The 21,317-nt window shown below is 40.0% G+C and overlaps 1 protein-coding gene across 38 annotated transcripts in view; it reads left to right on the top strand.

The window, feature by feature from the left end:
* RBFOX1 (RNA binding fox-1 homolog 1) overlaps positions 1–21,317 on the top strand; it is a 1,166,109-nt gene that overhangs the window by 757,158 nt on the left and 387,634 nt on the right. For 25 of the 38 annotated variants that reach the window (XM_075435958.1, XM_075435955.1, XM_075435968.1 and 22 more), the window contains one exon: positions 2,450–2,491. The exons of the other annotated variants lie outside the window; for them this stretch is intronic. In XM_075435958.1, coding sequence (XP_075292073.1) covers positions 2,450–2,491 — 42 coding nt within the window. The remainder of the gene's footprint in view (positions 1–2,449; positions 2,492–21,317) is intronic. 38 annotated transcript variants of the gene reach the window in all.

Here is a 21,317-nt window from a genome sequence, read left to right as displayed (position 1 = left end):
ATAATACCTACAAAGATTGCAGTTCTATGTTCTGCAGGCAAGTTATGGAAAATACCTCTGTGGCACGAGTTGTGCTCTGTAGGCATCTTGACTGGAGGAAACAGGCAAATTTGACATGAGATGGAAAAGAAAAATGCACTGAAGTAAATAAAAAGTAATCACAGTAGTCCAGCAATCTGTAATGCACCACATGTTCTATTATGTTCTCCTTTTTTCACCTTGTTTTCTTCAGTTCCATGTTGTTTGTTCAGTTTTCTTCTTTTTTTTTTTTTTTAAAGCCTGAAGAGTGCCCTGAAAAACACTAAAATTAATGGTAGAGGTTGAACATTTTTTCTAGAAAAACAGCTGGTACAGCTAAACCACAAATTATAGAATGTAAGACTTGGCAGCCTTATCCAAAGCAGCTGACCAGTGAAATAATATAAAGACAAATCATTCTGGTTGTTGTTCAGCTTGCTAAGTGGAGTGTATGTGCTGTTCGTTTGGCAAATTGCTTTCTTCATTTCTTTGTGCACCCATTTATCTATGAAAAACACACAGTGATATCTGTGATACCTGTCTTGTGTTATGGCTGCTTAGGAGATAGGTAGTGCTATGTTTATAGAATGTATCCTACAGTTAGGGTGGGTAACTTTAGATGGTTGTGATACTAAACTTGTTTGTTTTACCATGTGTAGGACCATTGTCTAAAAGTACAATTATTCACATTTCAACTAATATTTTCTTCTGAAAATGGGAGTTAAAATCGCTGGTGTGGAGGCTTACACAGAGAAAACCTAAATAATAACAGTAATAAAACCCAGACAAAACTGACAAAAACCCCCAAACTCACTTCAGACTTGTTTTTTATAAACAAAGTGAATAGATGCATCTAGAGCAGATTCAGATCTAAAATTAACTCGAGACATATGTAAGTACACTTGTAGCGCAGATTAATATAATCTTAAAGTAATTTATAAATGGTGTGAAGGTCTGACCTTTGAAAAATGGAATCATTAGTCTGCAAGAGAGAGTCACTTTATCTCTACTTAATTTTACTCTTTAGGGGAAGATTGTAAATAGACTTAGGCAGAATCGCTTTCCCTTTCGTTCCCTGCTAGAGAACTTCAAGAAAAGTATCAGCAGAGCACTTGTTGCTGTCAGATTTGTATTTTTGTACAGGGACTTTGTTGTAAAACTTCTGCTGTGTATACAGAGGACTTAGCTTGTAACTTCTTTATTAGGACTCATTTTTCTGTGTTGAAAAATGGGCTGGCAGTTTCATTCTTTCGTGGGTAACTTACCTTTGCCTGAGAAGTTCCCCTTTTTGCCATCACAACAGAGTGAAAATGTCTCACACAAATGGGTGTTTGTTCCTGTTTTAGCTTTTTGTAAGTACAAAGTAGTGAAAAGTGTGCTCTGAACCTCTGAAAATATCCTCAAAAAACATTGCATCGGATTTGTTTTTCATGTTTTGTGAATCGTGTTTGCCATGTATGTTAAGTACAGAAACAGCAGCAATTACACTTTCAATGTTAATGATACTCACTAATGATTCTAAAAGGATTCTAAAATTATTTTAAAAACAAAACAAAACCCAACCAAGGAAAAAACCCTCTCACCCAGGTTGGACAAGTCAACATCTGATTGCCTTCCTGTGCACCTGAGCTAAGCTTGTACAGTTTTGTGCAAGAGGTCCCAGAGGCAGGACTGAGTTAGAAACCACGGGGCTGGAAAGCAAATCAAGACCTGGGTGTTTCAGTGCTGCTGCTCTGTATCCTGTGCTCTTTCTAGATGAGCCCCTTTCTTTTTGGCAGAAGGGTGACTTCACACATTGTGCTGTCATTGACTGGTGACTCCTGTCTGCCGGTACTTGGTAGTGAGGTCTTGCTCAGCAACCAGCTCTCGCACTCTGAGAGTGTTTCTCGCAAACCTGGAAGAGCATAAAGACAAAGTGTGGAAAAAAAAAATGCATTGGAATCAAGTCTTCCTCAGAGTTATTTTTATACCACATCAGAACTGCAAGTTGTCATAGAAATGTGTTTTATCAATTCTTGAAGCTTCTGTATCTTTATTTCTAAGGTGTGCTGTGAATATATCATGGTATCATAGTAGTGGGATATTCAGAAATATAACTCAGACTGGTGATAAAATAGAAAAAGAGAAAGCTGCTTCCTGAACTGAACTGCAAATGAGATCTTTAAAATCTCAGAAATGCTTTTGTACTTCAGACTTGTGGTGGGTTCTGTTGTTCATTTCCTTTTGACCATTGTAAATGTAAAATAATAAGTGAAAAAATACTACTTTTTTGCAGTAATGATTTTATCTAGATCCACAATACAATATTGTGTTTAGACTCAGCTGTGTTTCTAATATTTATTCGTGTAAGGCATGTAGAGCTAGCAGCTTTGTTGTCGCAAGAATGCTATGCTTTCAAAGTTGTTTTTTGTTTCTTGTTTTCCCCTTGCAGAGTTCAAAGCAACAGATGAATTGTGAAAGAGAACAACTAAGGGTGAGTGCAATGATATGCAAGATGTCATTTCTTTGAAACTTAAGCAGAATCTAGTTTGCGCTATTGATGGATTACTTTAAGAGGAACATGTTCAGCTCATTTGCTGCTTGTTGGTAAATATTGTACATATCTCAGTACAAAACAGTTATAGTAGACACAGGTTTTTCTTCCATAATCTAGTGAGATTTGGCAGTAAATACCTCTTTACAGGAGCTCTCTTGACGCTCAGTGTGCTTTTCCTATACACCATGTGAAGATTTAGTAGTGGTAAAGGTCGCTATGTTTGTCAGACTTTCCCCACTAGACTTTCTTCACTACCAGATTGTTTCAAACCAGAAGGCGCTATCCTTTGGATTGTTTATAGTATGTGTGGTCTCAGAAAGAAATCAATGCTAAGAATGTGAGGGAACTGGCAGAAGACATCCCAGTATTTTAGTTTGCGTATTGGTTGTGTACAGTCTGTAAACAAGGTGGAGTTCCTGAACCTAGGTTGCTGGCCTTTATTTTGTTTTCCGCTTTTCCTATATTAAAGTGACACTGTTTTAAACAGGTTTTAGTCCCTGCTCCCTTTAAATGCTCCATATCTCTGCAGTTGCTTTTTCATCACAAGTATTTCCTTGTTCAACTGATTTATTCTAGTATTTATTTAGAAAGACATAATAGTTTCCATTAAAAAAAAAAAAAGCTTGTGTTGCTTAACAGACCTACACTGATACCACATGATGGGTATATTCTTGAAATCCCATGTGCAAGCAGAGAGAGGGGCAGGCCGGAGGGGAGCGCACTCTATGTTGTTATGCAAATGAAAATATTATTGGAAATAGATAAAGCAGTATTTTTTTGTTTGTAGTTTGCTAAGCATTAGCAGTGCCTGCATGACTTGCATGTGTAAAGAATATACTCTAGTTTAAAGTAAGTTGTGTGGTGTTCTTAAACATTCATCCATTCATTAGATTAACTTCATCAACATATCTCGATGCTTCTGCTGGTCTTCACCATCATTGCAGTAGGACTTTTGGTAAACAAGTTATGCAAGAGCGATGCATCGCATATTATCCTTTGCTCTTCTCTGGCTGATGTGTGGCTGCATTGCTGTTGTACTGAAGCTGGCGTGACAAAGCTTTGTTTTATCAGTAGTAATGTCTCAACAGAGCAGCTGTCAAAGTTAAAATATTGCTGTAGTACCTGCAGGATAAGCTTTTCAAGAGGTAGCAGTACCGTGAGAACAAAAAAAAATTTTAATTTGTTTTTATTAAGTTTTCTCCTTTGAATGAAGAAAAACATTGTTGAAATATAATGGGAGGTGGCCCACAGCTCTTTCTTCAAGAAAAAAATCTGTGTGATTTTTCTAAGTAGTGGATAAAATGTGATGCAGTAAAACTTTCAAGTATCTTTCTGTTCCAGTATTGCACATGTACAACTAACAGTGAGCTCAGTGTTTATGATGCCTTTGTGACTTTTCACAGCTTAGGAAAAAAAAATGTCTCTAACCTACTCAGAGTATGTACATCTCCTTCCACTACTGCTGTGAGGTCTTATTACATGAAATCTGGTTATCAGTGTAAACTGTGTTCCTGAGGCTGGGATGCAATGAAAGCAGTACCCCACCCCACAGCTTTGGAGCTTGTGGCTGTAGTACAAGAAGTGTAGCCACCGAGAAGGCTCACGCAGGCAGACACGGTGAGAGTAACAATTACAGTGCCAAGCACAGCAGAGCTCTTCCTTTCCCCTGCCTGGTCTTCAAACGCCCAAACCTTGATCAGTGCCCAGAATCTATTCTAATTTACAACAGCTCATCTGCTGTGACAAAAGGTCGCAGTGAAATTTCAGTATGCAGCGTGGAGATGTTTTGGTCATCGTTCAGCGCTTGGACCTTTGACCCTCCGTAGTCATGCTGCAAACAGCCCTCCACTGCCAGGTTCTGCACCTTCAACACTCTCAGAGTGTAACTTGACCATTCTGTCACTTTTAAGTTAGCTCCCTAACTGAGCAGTGCTGTTAAAGAAATGTTTTAACTGGCTGAGTTAGATTTTTCAGGCCGGCAAGATTTTCTTTGGTGTTTGTGACCTACCATGAATACTTGGAAGTGAGGCGGCCTCTTTGCGACAAAATAGTGTTTCACCCCAACTGAAAGAATTGAAATATAACAAGAGAACAGCATTAAAACAACAACATGCCAACATCCATTTGTGTTTTTAAGCTGAGTTAAAAATAGATTATCCTTAGATCATCTAATAATATTAATTAAAGAGGCCTATTATCTTCTACCTTCCCTGCTAAATCTTAGATGACAATGTCTCTGCTACTCTCCTTTTTTGATTCCCTGGTCATTCCTTAGCCTAAATGTTCTAAAGAACTTCCAAAAGAAGGGCACTTCAAGAAAGGCTCGTTTAAAGCATAATAGTGCAAATAAATAATCAGATATTGTGTGGCTGTAGAAATAAATGTCCAAGTCTTACTATAATCATTTATTTAGGCAACATTTCCTATCCCTTAGCTGTTTCATTGGCTTTTAAATTCTAAATGCGAAGCAGAGACTCACTGTTCTGGAATAAAGCATTTAGAGTAATGAAACCTTCATTCATTTTGGAACCTCTGGACGTTATACATTATATTTATGATGAAAGATAATTCTAATAATCAAGCAAGTCTGTGTATATTTTAAGCCTTTTCTGCTCAAGCTTTGAACATGACAGTGACCACAAGTTGGTAACTTCTTCGCCTTGCCAACCTGGTACAATTCCCAGCTAGACATTAATGTTTATACCTGAATTATTTAAATGAGAATTCATGCAGTAAGCTGTGGGAATTTTATCTCTAGCACAGCTGGTTGGGTGGGGTTTTTTTTCCATTTGGATATATAACATAGGCTGACTTCAGTACATTTGCATCCAATTTAAAAAAAAAATTACAAAGCATTAATGGTATTTTTGAAGTTTTCCTTTCTCTTGGAAAAGATTTTCATTACCATGTGCTGCCTTCAGTATTAGGGTTTCTCATGTTTCTGTAATTTCTTTTCTTTCTGCTTTCTAGTCTGGCTTCATTTAAATCAAGCTGTACTAAAAAAACTAGTGCGTCTTTGAAGGGAAATGGGTTTATCAGTATTGCTCTCTCCAGCTCCATCCACACACTGCTCTTTGTCAGTATTTCCTTTAAAGAAAACAATGATACTGTTTAGTCCTCCTTGTTCTGTTTTGTGTTCTCCAGTCCTGATTTACAAATCCCTTCTTGGACAGACACATCCTCTCCTCTTCCCTGACTCTCTCCTGCTGCCACTTGCTGTTTTATGAGTCGCTGTGTGGAGCTTAATGTCATTGTCATTCTGATGCGTTATAAATAACCTGTAAAGACACAGAACTGACAGCTTGTTCAAAATCAGTTAAAGACATTTTTCTCGTATCTGGGGCTGAAAAACAGACTTTGAAACAAGAATGATGCAGGTTATTTAAGGCTGCAAGGAAAATCAGGATACCAGCCCTAGGTAGAAATAAGCTGTTGTACATGAAGCAATAAAAAAGTGCAGTGACAGGCTCAGAAGTCTGTCTGCTGCTTCCACTGAACCTTCCTTACTGTTTTGATTTTAACCTGAGATTGTATTTTTTTATCATAGCCTAAGGACATAATTTAAACTTATGGGCTCACTTAAACCTTAACGAGCTTTACCCAACCTTCCTTTCAACTAAGAAATTATTATTTTGCATTATCAACTCAACATAATTATTTGAAGTGAACTTCTGTGTCTGCATTTGCGTGCATGAGTTTTGCTATGTAAGCTAATGCTTTTGGTCCTTATGCAGCAATATTTGATGAGCTCTCTAAGGTGGGCATGGAGCAATTTTAAACTCTAATGTTAGGAGGGGTTTATAAATGTTCCTGTGAATACCAATGAGGTCTAATGGTAAATGGTGCGATTAACTTCCTCGATCTGAAATTTAAAGTGACCTAGTTGTTGCTCGAATTAACAGCTTCTTTCGCATGCACTTATTATCAAGATGCATTATGTGCAGCCAGAGTTCCTTCTCTGGTCTGAAATATGGGAAGGGCAAGGTCTTACTATCATCCTGTATTTAATATCAACTTACATTTTTTATAGTACTCTACTTTTCAAGAAGACAAAAGGAAGTTTTTCATTCAATATCATCCTCTTTAACTTGTCTTTTATACAGTAAATGAAATAAGCTGAGACACGCAGCCAAAAATATGTGAAAGTTATGCCAGGTAGAGGGAAAACAAAAGCAAATGCATTTATGTCCAGCATAATTTTTAAGCAGCCATAATCCTGCAATATTTAGCTTTCTTTGTGTCTTTGTTCAGTGCCTGAATTCACCAGGTGATAGGGTGCTTAGCTGTGTAAAAGGTTTTTTCTGGAAACTTTTTGAAGAAAATTTTTGAAGCTCGTCACTGTGGTATTAGCTTTCTTCAGGGATCTGAGAATAATCTGATGATAATCTTGGTGTACAATGTTCCTCTGATGCACTAAGGAGGTAAATTGTGATTCAGTGGCAGATGCTAATTTTTTAATCAGTTTGAACTGAGGGGATAAAACTGTAGAACAACTGGAAAGAGGAAGAGAATCAGAGTGGAAGTGATTTGTGCAGTTGGTGTTCCATCTGAGCATTTTCTGAAACAATTTACTATGGTGATAGCATGGCAGAACTTAGGTGGTGGCCGGCCGAAGAACCTGTGCTTTCAGTCTCTGCCTTTTCCCACGCTGGACTGGGGAAAAGGACAGGGATATAAGTTTGTTTCGTGAGTCAGTGATGTCTTACCTTGTAACCAGAAAGCAACACAGTAATTCATAGTTTTTCTGCAAAACTGGGTAGCTAGTTCTGGCCATTAATAAAAATGTCACAGTTTTTCTTTTCCTTCTGAAAATCTCATGGTATGCAGTTGCAAACAATGTGTGTACATTTTGCCCTGAAGAGTAATCTGGAACTACCTAGTGTTATACATCGCTCTCTTAAAGGAGAAAGGGTTAAAAGGAGAAAAGCTAAGATATACTAGTAGAGCTGGATCAATCCCATAGGTGTGTTTACTACTTATCCTGTTCACAGGAATTCGCGTAGGTTGTGCTGCATTTGACATGCTAGACAAGTGGCTTAAAGTGATCCTTCTTTAATTTCTCTAGTTATTCTTGCAGTGAGCTATATGTGTCATCATCCATGTAGGCGTATGGTGAAGATACAGGTAGGTGAGACTAATAAGAAGGCATGGTATTTTTGGATCCTGGTCTGTATTACATAGTGGCCTGGAATGAAATTAATCTCACTCACCCACTTAGCAACTATATTCCCAGTGTTTCCATAAAGAGTAATGCACAGCATAGTTTGGAAAAAAAAATTATTGGAACTAAGATCTAAAGAAGGATAAAAGGATTGTAAATAGTCCATCAAACTTTTGGGGAGGAGGATTAATTGCAGGGATGTGATATCATTTACATTTTTATCTAGCTTGAAATTAATGTGTGCAAAAAAGGCAACCAAAGAAATGTGGTAAAATCGATTTCAGTCCTACTGGCAGTTCTGGTATACTTTAGGAGCCTTCCTAAGCATAGTAACTTTCTTAAGATAACATGAGCCTCCAATTTGTTGTTTGATAACCATGGTGATTATTAAAAAAGTAACAATGGCTAGGTACTGAAAATTGGTACGGTTCATGTTTAAAGTGACGTAGCCTCTTACCACGAGGATGCTGTTATCCTCTTGCAATACTAGCTGCTAATAATATGCTCCTTTGATCAGCAAGGAATGTTTGCAGCGCTTCCCTTTGAGTAGTGATGGTGCCAGTCACCTCAGGTTTCTTTAAATTCTTTCGGGAATAGTAAAGAAGCCTTTGAGTATCTTCCTCGTCTCTGCTGCTGATGGCGTGCCATTCAGGAAGCCTTCCATTCCTTTCCTGATGTTTTGGCATCTCCCTCTGAGAAGACCAGGCAGAGGATTTTCTGTTGTTCAAGTGCCACTTTCTCTTGAATTCAACCTGGATTTTGCACAGCCAAGTATTTTTTTTCTTCTCAGTACGGTGCTTCGTAATTGCTGAAACGGAAGAGTTACAGTAATATTTGGTGAGGCTGAAGCAATGTTTTCAGTAACTACCTGTCCGTTTAGTGTGACAGACAGATTCTGTCCAGAGCTGCAGCACACTATGGAATTCGGCAGCTACTCAACGCGTATTTAGTCATGTTTGTATACAGACCGTCAAGGACAGGGATTTGGTTTGTGACGCAGTTCATGTCAGGAAGTGGCAAGCTTCTGAGGGGGTAGAAGGACATAGATTCAGGTAGTGTAAAGACTACTGAAGCAGTACTCAACATTACATCAGTATCCTGGCACTCTCTTCCTCCTGCTACACAAACATTAGCAATGCACAGTACTGGATCCACACCGTGTTTGGGAACAGCTTTTGCACTTAGAACGGCAACTTTAGGTACAGCCATTCTGCACTGCCTGGGGACAGCTTCTTTTGCAGAACACCTGCAGTGAGAAGCGATGCTGTCCCAGAAAAGAAGAAAGATTTTTGTGCTTATTTTGTATTTGTTGAGAAGGGAGCTCTTTTTTCACATAGCTTTTATAATTTCTCTGTGATCATCTTGAAACCAGACCTTAGAAGTGCACAGTTTTAACAGCGTTTATACTATCTTGACTTACTATTTCAACCTCTATTGTTGCTTAGTCAATTTGGCTAGCAGAGATCATAGTCCTCTCTCATGTCACAGGTAACTCAAGCAGGAAACACGATCTAGTTTACAATGTAACTGTGGGGGCTGGTTGGTTGGGTTGGGTTTTTGCAGGTTCTTGGTTGGTTGGTTTTCTTTTTTTCCCAGGGTGTTTCCACAAGGCCTTTCTGGGCTAGCTGGGAGGTTGTGTGGTGGTGGCTCGTACTATGTATTTTTTTTTCATTAGTGTCAAGTGAAAGACCTGAAAAAGTTATTTCAGTTGCAGGTTGATGGGCTGGATTTTTAACATACTCTGGTTCTTCTGCATGGTGCATTTCTGTTCTCATTTACTCATACATCAAATAATCAACTGAGCCAGTAGATTTTTAAGGGGAACAAAACAGGCATTGAGATTATTATAATAACTGGAAAAAAAAAATTTACAACAACAGTCCAAATGATGTAGTGTTATAAGGATGTATTGGGCCACATTAACTCCTTGAACCAGTATTGTTTAAAGCAGAGAGACTGAAGGAATATTGATTATAATATGGACATCATGTTCTAGTGTTGATGGTAATAGTCTTTTTATGTTCTGTAAAATCTTTCTAAACCTTACTTGTTTAAACTGGTCAGGTTTACTGCTCTATTAAACCATTTAATTTTCCTTTTTTAAGTAGCTGTCAAATTTTTTCAAAGCAGCAAAGTTAGAAGGAGGAGTAAGTTAATCCTAAACAAGAATGCAGACACACACATCAATATTAATATGTATGTATATACATACAAACACATGTATCTATATTATAGATACATTAAAAAAATAGTTTAAGGATCCAGTCCTACAGACTTGTAGTTGATATGCGACACAGCATGTACACCATACTGTCTATATAAAGGGTGAAATCTTGGCTTCAGACAGGCCGGGATTTTAGAAGAATTGTATACTTGTTCTCAGCCTCTTGAAATTTTTTTGAAGTAAGAGAACCTGGACAGTAATTGTGTTCTGTTCTATTCTGCAGCAAAGTACTAAGTTGCCCTGAAAGCCAAGTCCTTCTGTGTGTTCCACAGAAATGGTTTTCTTAGCACAGAATCCCAAGCAACTGTACATAATTTCCAGAAGGCAGGATAGAGAAATAAAAATAAGCTATGCTAAGCAAACAAAAATCCTATTTTATCAAGCTGACATCAGTTTTGAGCCATTTTGAAGTTTTGGACTCAAGCGGGGAGCTATTCCTGTTGTTGGAAGGCAAATGAAGGTAAGTACAGAATTTTAAAAAAATGCCTTTAGTTCTACTAATTTTTCTCCTCTCCACAAGGCCTTGCAGCAAAAATTTCTTTAGAAAAGATTTTATTAGCCAACATTTTCAACTTTTCACTGTGTTTGCAGAAGCTATTAGGACAGTAAGGTCAGCAAACAAATATCCCTGCTACATATACCTGTTTGATGCTTTCCTAATGGGTCCTAGTGAAGGGCGGTCCTGGACTGCATAACCACTGCAGGAGCCTCACCAGTTTGGGAACTGGTATACTTTATCATTAAAGCCCGAATTGCATCTTCTGTTTTTTGGACTGAAATAAACTCCCACAATGTACTGCTGTGCTAAGAATAGAAGTATGAATTGCTCAGAATCCCACCTCTTTGCAGTCTTGAGAAACAGCTACCTAGCTTTGGAAAAAATTATGGTTGTTCTAAAAAAAAAAAAAAAAGGAGGCCATAATCTGTCATTGTTATTCACATTTGGGATTTATTTTACCCCTTTGTTTGTCCTGTTCATTTAAACGGGGGTTAAGAATATGTCTGTGAAAGCAAATAGGCATATGCATGCTGAGAAATTACGGCTACATTATTAGCTTTAACTACCTTCATATTGTAAGGTATCTTTTTAATGTTTAAGTGAAATTGATAAAACCCCACATAAAAGGTAGAGAAAATATGTAAATACAGAAAGTGTAAGTATGAATGAAAATACATAAAGTATCTGCTAGTTGTACCTGGAGTAAAAAAGTCAGTCCTGCTGCTTGTTTATAAAATGTTGATGGTCTCTACAAAAATTACAGAGCAGATGGATTTTTTTCAAATGGATTTAATCTGTACCAAGTACGGAAAAGTTTTTGTCAAATTACCACTGGCAGTTCATCAACAGAGGGACACTGAAAATTATGTCAATACATGTGGACTGCCCAGAGGAAAAAACATTCCAAGTCAAACTAGATATAGCAGAAATAACAGCCACAAGGAACTGATGATGAAACCCCTGCAAATCACTGTCCTAATACCCCCAGTCTCTGTTGCTGAAGTGGGGTAACTCCCTTGCTCCATGTATTGAACATGTGCTTGAGAGAGGGCTTGTGTTTAGATGCCACAGTCTTCCAAGAGGAAAAAAAGAGTAAAAACAAAACAGTTGGTAGGTCCTAAAAAGTCATGATGAGATCATGATGAAAGCAGTGGGTCTCTACTGGGACCAATACTATTTGATATGTTCCTCAGTGATATAGTGGGAGTGAGTGCACCCTTGGCCAGTTTAAGGAGAACACCAAGCTGAGTGGTGTGGTCGACACGCTGGAAGGAAGGGATGCCATCCAGAGGGACCTGAACAGGCTGAGGAGTGGGTCCAGGTGAACCTCATCAAGTTCACCAAGGCCAAGTGCAAGATCCTGCACCCAAGTTGGGGCAATCACCAGTATGAGTACAGACTGGGGGGGCAAGCTGATTGGGAGATGGAAGAAATAGTAAGCAGGTATTTGTATATTTGTAGCATGGTATCTAGAGGATCTATTTTATAAACCAAGAAGTTGAGAAAGGTAAAAACGATTTGCTGATTTGTAACATGTTTGTTGTTTCTTACCCCTGGGAGAAGCTGACCTTGACTTTGGAATGTTCCACACACACACCCACACACACACACCCATTCTGTTTCCTGTTCTTGTTTCGAAACTTTGATCACCACTGTTATCTTTAAGGACAGTATGACTTAGGGGGAGGGAGATATAAAAACCGAGGACATCATACCACAGGCATTTTTCATGCTGCAGTAATAGTGGAAATTTACGCTCTTATGGAAAGAGGTGGCTATAGATGTATTCTAAATGTGTAACCAAATGCCATGTAGACTGTTACTCCATAGGAAATGGGCAAAAATATAGATATAGATATAGATATACTCTGTGCTCACAGGTTCACTGGGGCAATTTATAGTATTTCTCTTTCTCACAGTAGTTGTCTCTTCCTTTGGATTCTTAAGATCTCTTTGAGTACCATACTGAACGTAAAAAAGTGGCCTTCATCTCAAGGTCGCTTTCCTACTTGATAGCAGCTGTCTTCCAAAGAGCACATAATTAATAGTTTTTATTACCTTGACTAAGTCATTTCCTTTGGTTTTCCCTACATGCTATAGATTCCTTCATATGCTATCAGCTCATTTCTCCTTTTTTTGCCATTCTCGAAACTACTGCTTTCTACAACTGTTTTCATCATTGTTAAAAATCGTTTATATAGCCCCATAAATTACAGGCACTTTGCAACACAGAGTAAGATACTGCCTTTGCCCCACATAGTTTATGGTTCAGACACATACTTGATTTCTGGTGTAACTTTTTTACTTAACACAATGGCCTGGGAATTTCAATCTAATCTCCTCTTTTATTCCCACAATTTTTCATGATCAAATAACAGCAATCACAACTGTATGCCTCAGTTTATGTGATGTAGATAACTAACCATTTGTTTGCTACTTAGTATGAAGGTATTGTAAACACTGCCTACTAATAATTCCAGGCACGCATTTTTGTGTGTCTATGTTTGCATCTAAAAGCTGCAGGTGCTGGAAAAAAAATCCAGACTTTTGGTCATTTAGCTCTTGCATCCCTCCCCCATCCCCGTTCTTTTTTTCTTGATACTATAACTGGCATTTCCATTTTTTTGTAATGAAAACTCCCTGGAATTTTCATGTGATATTGCCACAGTGTCCAGGTAGAAACCTGATAGCATGTTCTGTAATGATGCCTTTGAAAAGGTAGTTTATTTTTTTGAGTTTGGCTCATTTGCTATGCTCCAAACTTAAAGATATCTTATACCTGGTCTACGGTCTTGCTTCCACTAAAATGCACTTGTAAAATCTAATTGTAGTTACCATTTAACTTTAAAATAATGAAATATATTTTCTGATACTTGTCTGAAAAGTAGCAATCCAAAATACAGCACAGGAATGTTACAGTAATTATTTACTATTCTTCCTTCGCCTTTAAATATAGATTTAAAAAAAAAAAAAAAAACCCACACCTGTGAGTCAAGGAAAGACTATAAACTCACTTACCAGCTTCATTTACCCTGTGCCCTTGAAATGTCCAGATCTTGGGTGCTGCTCATCTTCCTAGTCATATGCTCACATGGAAACATGGAGTCCAGTATAGGATTGTTATGATAATCTTATATCCAGAGTATCTATTTTACAGGGAGGAAAATATTTTGAATGTTCATCAGTGACTAAAATATAGTGGAACTTTTCTAAACTGGTATGTATCCAAACTTTGTAACTTTTTCACATATTGACATCAGAACAGAGCAGTTGTGGTGAGCTGACAAAGCCATGCAGTTCTTTCTGTTTTGAAAACAGTAAGCAATGCTTACTATACAGTTTTCAGATCTAATGGTTGCAAAAAAATAACACTTTCCATACTCTGTTCAGTATACTAACATTAACATACTTCTGACTGTCCCAAAATAATAACAAATTTTTTTCACTGATTTCTTGTTTTGAAAAGGTATTTGAGACTTATCTTAAATAATACATAATGGTATTAAGGCTGCATTTAACTATCAGAAAGACTTTTACCATTTTTAGAGGACCTTGTGATTCATATGATACCAATTATATAATTATATGGAAAGCGTTGGCTTTTACGTGTGTTCACAGTTGTTTTCTGATGGTTTTTAACTTTCTCTCTTTAATAAATACATGCTCCTTTTAGGATAGAGAAGCAAAACCTATAAAGCTTACAAAAAATAACCCGCTTGACCTCAATCTAATAAACACCTCCCCACGCACATCTTCTGAAATCTTAAACCTCAGTCTTATTTGTTGTTGCTGGTTGGTTGGTGTTTTGGTTTTTTTTTCTTTCATTTCCCACTTCACTCTCCAGGAAGTGTAGCTAGAAATACTGGAAAATTACTATATAAACCAGAAATGATTTATGTAGATGAAAACAGAGGTGACATGAAAGGGCTGTAGTGTTCATGAATCAGTGAACAGCAGTCAATTCAAAAGGCTGATAAAAATCATTATAAATAAATTCTACTAAAATGCTCCTGTGATAAATTCTTTATTGCATTAGTTAGATCTTCACTACCTCCCATCTACTGCTTTGTGCTCCTGGTGGCACTGAACAGTCTCCTTCAGCACCTACACTCTTGAAGGACTGGGGAGAGAAAAATGGAACTATGTGGAAATTTCTGGGAGAATGCCAAGTGAAAACAAGTCCCTTTCCAAAGCTTTCATGAGGAGTAATTGTGGGGAATGAGAAGCTTGTTATGAAAAGCAGATCCTTCACCAAAGCCAAAGGCTGATGATGACAGATGCATCTGAAAACCTTCATTAAACCAGTCGAGTTCTTTTCAGTCCCTTGCAAACAAAGCCTCAGTAACCTACCATAAGAGCACAGAGATGTAGACTGAGGTGCATTTAAAATATAATAATTAATGGTTGAAATTTTAAAAGCAAAAAAGTTTCTGGAAATCTTCTTAATAATTTTGTAATTACTTATTTCAAAAGTTATGTCGGTGACATGAGTGCTGTAGTTAGTCAAGTTCTCATGAAAAATGTTCAAGAATTTAAAAAATTGTTAGTAAATAAATGTGTGCATAGAAAACAGCATTGTAAAAATTATAGCTAAGTGCTCAGACACAACTCTCTTCTGAGAACTTGTATTGAGGAGAGCAAAGATACGTGGTGCATATAGTCAGGGCTGTTAAAGATCTCGCCTGGATATACGCACATTGCCAGTTGTGAGGAGAAAGCTCCTTTGTTATTTATCATTCTCCCAGAAGACTGTCTAGGAACCATCAACTGGAGTCACTAGAAGTACAACTGGTATGGAAACAGAATTTAATTTCTATTCTGTCCACTATTCGGGTATTTCCCAGGGCGTTGTCATTCCTAATCTGGAGAATCATAGAACAGCCCAGGCTGGAAGACATTTAATGAAATGGTATTTCCACATTCGATTCAGAATCATCCAGGCTTTATTTTGAAAGCACTGAAAAATACTGAAGTTATTAAAAACAGAAAAAAAGTTCATTAGTTTATTCGGTATGCAACTGTAAGCACACTGCAATTAGTATGACAATATAATGTGGAGAAAACTCAGTTGAAACAAACAGTTTTGACATTATTACAGTAAATAGCAAAACTAGATTTTTTTTCCTGCATGTTTTTCTGAACTAAGTTCCACTCCAATGCTTGGCATGTTCCTGCATTTTTTATTTTGCTCTCCTGCTGAAACTGAAGTATAGTGTCGATGCGTTGTGCTGCACTTCCAGTAGTGCACTGCATGGAGCGCTCGGGCAGTAGTAGGGCTCGGGCTTTTGCTTGCTTAGGTTAGTGCTGGAGGCACAGGGAGTGCACGTTTGTTCCTTTGCCAGTTGGTGTAAAAGATATAAACAGTACTGGAATTTGTAACACAGAAATAGTTTTAAAGGATGGTCTTAGGCTAAGAAAATTTTAGCATAAGTTTAATTTAGGTGTTGATGCTCTCTGACTTACATGTTTGAATATCTATGGTCATGGAAGACCCTAATTCAGAACATTTAGCTAACGTGGTGACTCACCCACTGTACAGAGAGCGAGTTTAATGCTCAGAGGGAAACAATGCGAAATCTCACCACTGAGTGGCCATAGGGTCTTTTATGCAGTCTGATACTGCAGTCCGGGAGTCTCTCTGCCTGTAAAGAATTGCATTAATGAGCTCTACTCCTTTAGAATTTCCTTGTTTGAAGTGCAGGTCATAATGGAAAACAAGCCTTGCGAGTTACCACTTTGCTCTGTTTGGATACATTAATGAAATAGAAGCAGGGTGTGCATTTGTGAGTGTTATTTGCAGATTTTCCATATTGGCACACTAAATTTTGTATGTCAAAAAAGCACAGTATCTCTTGAAATGCTTTAATATTGTTTATTAACTTCAACCACCCTGACATCAGCTGGGAAGACCATACAGCTAGGCAGGCGCAATCCAGGAGGTTCCTACAGAGCATCGATGATAACTTTCTGATGCAAGTGGTGGAGGAACCAACAAGGAAAGGCACTCTGCTGGACCTTGTATTAACAAACAAGAAGGGACTGGTGGAAGACGTGAAGGTCAGAGGTAGACTCGGCTGCAGTGACCATGAAATGGTCGAGTTCAGGATCCTGCGTGGAGTAAGCAGGGCGATAAGCAGGATCAAAACCTTGGACCTCAGGAGGGCTGACTTTGCCCTCTTCAAGGAGCTACTGGGAGGAATCCCGTGGGCCAGGGCTCTCGAAGGCAGGGGGGTCCATGAGTGCTGGTCGCTCTTTAAACAACACTTCTTCCATGCACAGGAGCAATGCATCCCCCTGAGAAAGAAATCTAGAAGAGGAGGCAGGAGACCTGCATGGTTAAACAAGGGCTTCTAGCGGAGATCAGTTGGAAGAGAAAGGTCCATGGAATGTGGAAAGAGGGGCAGGCCACTTGGGAAGAGTACAGGAACGTGGTCAGAGCGTGCAGGGATGCGACGAGGAAGGCCAAGGCCCACCTGGAATTGAAGCTGGCAAGGGATGTCAAAAACAACAAGAAGGGCTTCTTCAACTACATCAGCAGCAAAAGGAAGGCTAGGGACAATGTGGGGCCACTGCTGAATGAGGCGGGTGTCCTGGTGACAGAGGATGCAGAGAAGGCAGAGCTACTGAATGCCTTCTTTGCTTCAGTCTTCAGTGCTAAGACTGGCCCTCAGGAATCCCAGGCCCCGGAGGTAAGAGAAGAAGCCTACAGAGAGGATGACTTTCCCTTGGTCGAGGAGGACTGCGTGAGGGATCGCTTAAGTGATCTGGATGTCCACAAATCCATGGGTGCCGATGGAAGGCACCCATGGGTGCTGAGGGAGCTGGCGGATGTCATTGCTGAGCCACTCTCCATCATCTTTGAGAGGTCCTGGAGGACAGGAGAGGTGCCTGAGGACTGGAGAAAGGCCAATGTCACTCCAATCTTCAAAAAGGGCAAGAAGGAGGACTCAGGGAACTACAGGCCGGTCAGCCTCACCTCCATCCCGGGAAAGGTGATGGAGCAGCTTATCCTGGAGGCCATCATGAAGCAAGTGGAAGAAAAGAAGGTTATCAGGAGTGGTCAGCATGGATTCACCAAGGGGAAATCATGCCTGACCAATCTGATAGCTTTCTACGATGACATGACTGGCTGGGTAGATGAAGGGAGAGCCGTGGATGTTGTCTACCTCGACTTCAGCAAGGCTTTCGACACAGTCTCCCATGATATCCTCCTAGGGAAGCTCAGGAAGTGTGGGCTGGATGAGTGGTCGGTGAGGTGGATTGAGAACTGGCTGAATGGCAGAACTCGGAGGGTTGTCATCAGCGGCGCTGAGTCTAGCTGGAGGCTGGTAACTAGTGGTGTCCCCCAGGGGTCAGTACTGGGCCCAGTCTTGTTTAACTTCTTCATCAACGACCTGGATGAAGAGTTAGAATGTACCCTCAGCAAGTTTGCTGACGACACCAAACTGGGAGGTGTGGTAGATACACCGGAAGGCTGTGCTGCCATTCAGCATGACCTGGATAGGCTGGAAAGTTGGGTAGAGAGGAACCTGATGAGGTTCAACAAAGGCAAACGCAGGGTCCTGCCCCTGGGGAGGAACAACCCCATGCACCAGTACAGGCTTGGGGCGGACCTGCTGGAGAGCAGCTCTGTGGAGAGGGACCTGGGTGTCCTGGTGGACGACAGGTTAACCATGAGCCAGCAGTGTGCCCTGGCTGCCAAGAAAGCCAATGGAATCCTGGGGTGCATCAAGAAGAGTGTGGCCAGCAGGTCGAGGGAGGTTCTCCTTCCCCTCTACACTGCCCTGGTGAGGCCTCATCTGGAGTACTGTGTCCAGTTCTGGGCTCCCCAGTTCAAGAAAGATGAAGAGCTACTGGAGAGAGTCCAGCGCAGGGCTACGAGGATGGTGAGGGGACTGGAGCATCTCTCCTACGAGGAGAGGCTGAGGGAGCTGGGCTTGTTCAGCCTGAAGAAGAGAAGGCTGCGAGGGGACCTTATAAATGCCTACAAATATCTGCAGGGTGGGTGTCAGGAGGATGGGGCCAAGCTCTTTTCAGTGGTGCCCAGTGACAGGACAAGGGGCAATGGGCACAAACTGAGGCACAGGAAGTTCCGTCCGAACATGAGGAAGAACTTCTTCCCTCTGAGGGTGACGGAGCCCTGGAACAGGCTGCCCAGGGAGGTTGTGGAGTCTCCTTCTCTGGAGATATTCAAGACCTGCCTGGACGCGGTCCTGTGCAGCCTGCTGTAGGTGACCCTGCTTCGGCAGGGGGGTTGGACTAGATGACCCACAGAGGTCCCTTCCAACCCCTACCATTCTGTGTGATTCTGTGTGATTTGCAATGATCATTTTGCAAAGATACTGCAGTTTAGCAAGGTCTTGCTCAGTGAAAAGTGGTAAGAGACTGTGATGCCTTTGATCAGCATTTTGCAATTTACTCTGTGTGGAGCCCAGCTGAGACTAACGTACTTCTGGAGAACAGTGACAGTGATATTGTTACCTGAGGTTATGGTCACAGAGATGCTGCTCCAGTTTCTTATATGCATAGTTTTCTTTGAAGAGAAAAGCAGCAGATGTTTGCTCTGCCACTTGCTGATGCTCTCTGTTAGTATCAACAACCTTTTGTCATGGGGGGTGCTTCAGAATGCGGAGTAAACTCGGGCTGCATCAAAATGTTGCCACCATGTTAGTGATTTGTCTGTGATGAAAGATGGTACTCTAGAGTGAAGAACAGTCACTCGTTGTGATGCTGCTGGAGAATTTCCCTCCTGAGGAAAAAAGTAAATGTCAGTTTTCACGTGTACTCAAAAGCAGATTCTTCTGGTACACTCACATTTTGATTTGAGAGGGACATTATCTTTCCAGAATTGCCACTGTCTTCAGAATAGGGTGTAATTTGGTTTATTTGGTTTAGTTTCAGTGTCGGTACACGTGCATTTGCTGTTGGAAATGGTTAACTTTGCATTTTGTTGCTGGGAAAGAAGTATCCAACTGACGTGAACCATGAACCCCTTAGGAAAACAGAAAATACATAGATTCAGAGCATCTCAGAACACAAATTAAATATTTAGTGTACAGGCTGGATCCATCCTAATGGAGAATGTCTGAGGTAAGCATGACATCTCAAATGTACAATCAATTTAATAACTGAAGGAATGAGCAGCTAATGTAAGGAGACAATACGGTGAGTGTTTTGATTTCGGACAAAAGAACAGAATTGTATGATAAGTGAACTTTGTGAGAACACATGGTTAGGGATTCCAACTTTACTTTGCTGAAGGCATTTCTGATAGTACCAGCAGGTAATGGGGTGGACTGAAGTATGCACAGGTTGGTTTGCTTATTGGCTAGTTGACTGACCTTTTGGTGGCTGTGCAAGTGGGTACAGAATCAGAGGGCTGACCTGTTTCCTAGTGCTTGATACATGCAGGCAAAAGTATTCCAAATTTGACCTTTTGCAGTAAGCTGCCTACTCCCAAAATTTTTAAGACCAGGGTGGAGAAAAAAAAACACATTCCTGCTATGGGGATGCTCTTAGGGGTATAGTGACCTAGTTATCTGCCAGCACTGTGGGGGAAGCAATGCAGAAGTCTGTTGTCTCAGTGTGCTCCTTGGAGCACTGTTGTGTGCATTTACCTCCAGTATGGATTTACGGCTCCTTAACTATGCAGTACTACTGTAAACACAAGTACTTCTTTTCAGGTAGTTGCGTGTTGCACTTGCCTTTCTTTTAGAAATATCTGTTCTTAAAAAACAACCACATTTTGTTTAGAGAAATTCTAAATCTAGAGATGAGTCTTTGTACTTTCAAGCATTCAACGTGAACAAGAACAGACCATAGATAACTGTGTGTAGATCCGTTCACAGGTAGGTTATACTCTGAGATGACAGGAAGATGTTCCTCTACGAGAGTCCCAAGAGTCACTCTTCGTCTCCTTTTGTCTGTTGACATTCCCTGGATTCCCTCATGTAGTCTGGACTGACGGGCAGAAGTTTCCCAATATATTTGAAATGATCTATTACTTCTGAAAATCAGAACCATTTGGACATAGGTGCAGATTGCACATATTAAGAAAACAGGGATGCAGCCTTAGCTATTGTCTTCCTACTGATTTGACATTAATACATAAATGGTTCCAGTAAATGCCAAGGGTTTCTGGAATAACGTGGTCTGAGACTTATTAAAGGGGAATGTTCAGTGAGTCTCAAGTTAGAAACCAAAAAGAAAAAGAAAGGGCTACGGAGAATACATGCAGACATAAAGATGATAGAGAGAGTCCTACAAGACACAAAGTGAAAGGCAGGCAGAGATGCCCAAAGTGTTTTTGTGGTCTGGAAGGAAGCCAAAGAGTCATTGATTCATTAAAGAGCATCACAGCTTCCTTTTCTCGATGTGATGGTGCCATTAGAGCTCCTCAAGCAGTCTCTGATTTCCTTGAGCGTGAGGAATAGGAATTTCAAACAAAACACCAGAAGAAGATTCTGAAGCCAGTTATTTCCCAGACCTGTGCCACTGTCAGACCATCGCTTCGGCTATGTACCCGACTGGAGAATTCGGTATGTTGAAGTATCTGCTGGGGACTGCACATGAGTCCCCTGCTTATTAAACACAGCACCTACTTGTGTAGAAAGTAGCCTAGCAATTGTGCACATAGGTTTTTGCACTCTTAATGAAGTCATGATGTGGTATACAAAAACTAGCTTTAAGGAGACAGGTAATCTAGAAATTGTGAGTCACCAGTTTAAAAATGACATACTCAGCTGTTTTGTTAACAGAGTTAACTCAGTGCTGTTTTTGTGGACTGGTAATATACTGGGAATGACTAGCACCTGTACCATCATCTTTTTTCTCTCTCTGTAGATAACTGAATTCTCTGATGTAATTTCTTTTTTCTTCC

The sequence above is a fragment of the Opisthocomus hoazin genome, chromosome 15 (genome assembly GCF_030867145.1).
Source record: "Opisthocomus hoazin isolate bOpiHoa1 chromosome 15, bOpiHoa1.hap1, whole genome shotgun sequence".
Lineage (NCBI taxonomy): Eukaryota > Metazoa > Chordata > Aves > Opisthocomiformes > Opisthocomidae > Opisthocomus > Opisthocomus hoazin.
Note: the sequence above shows the minus strand (reverse complement) of the source record. Positions and strands in the feature narration are given on the sequence as shown.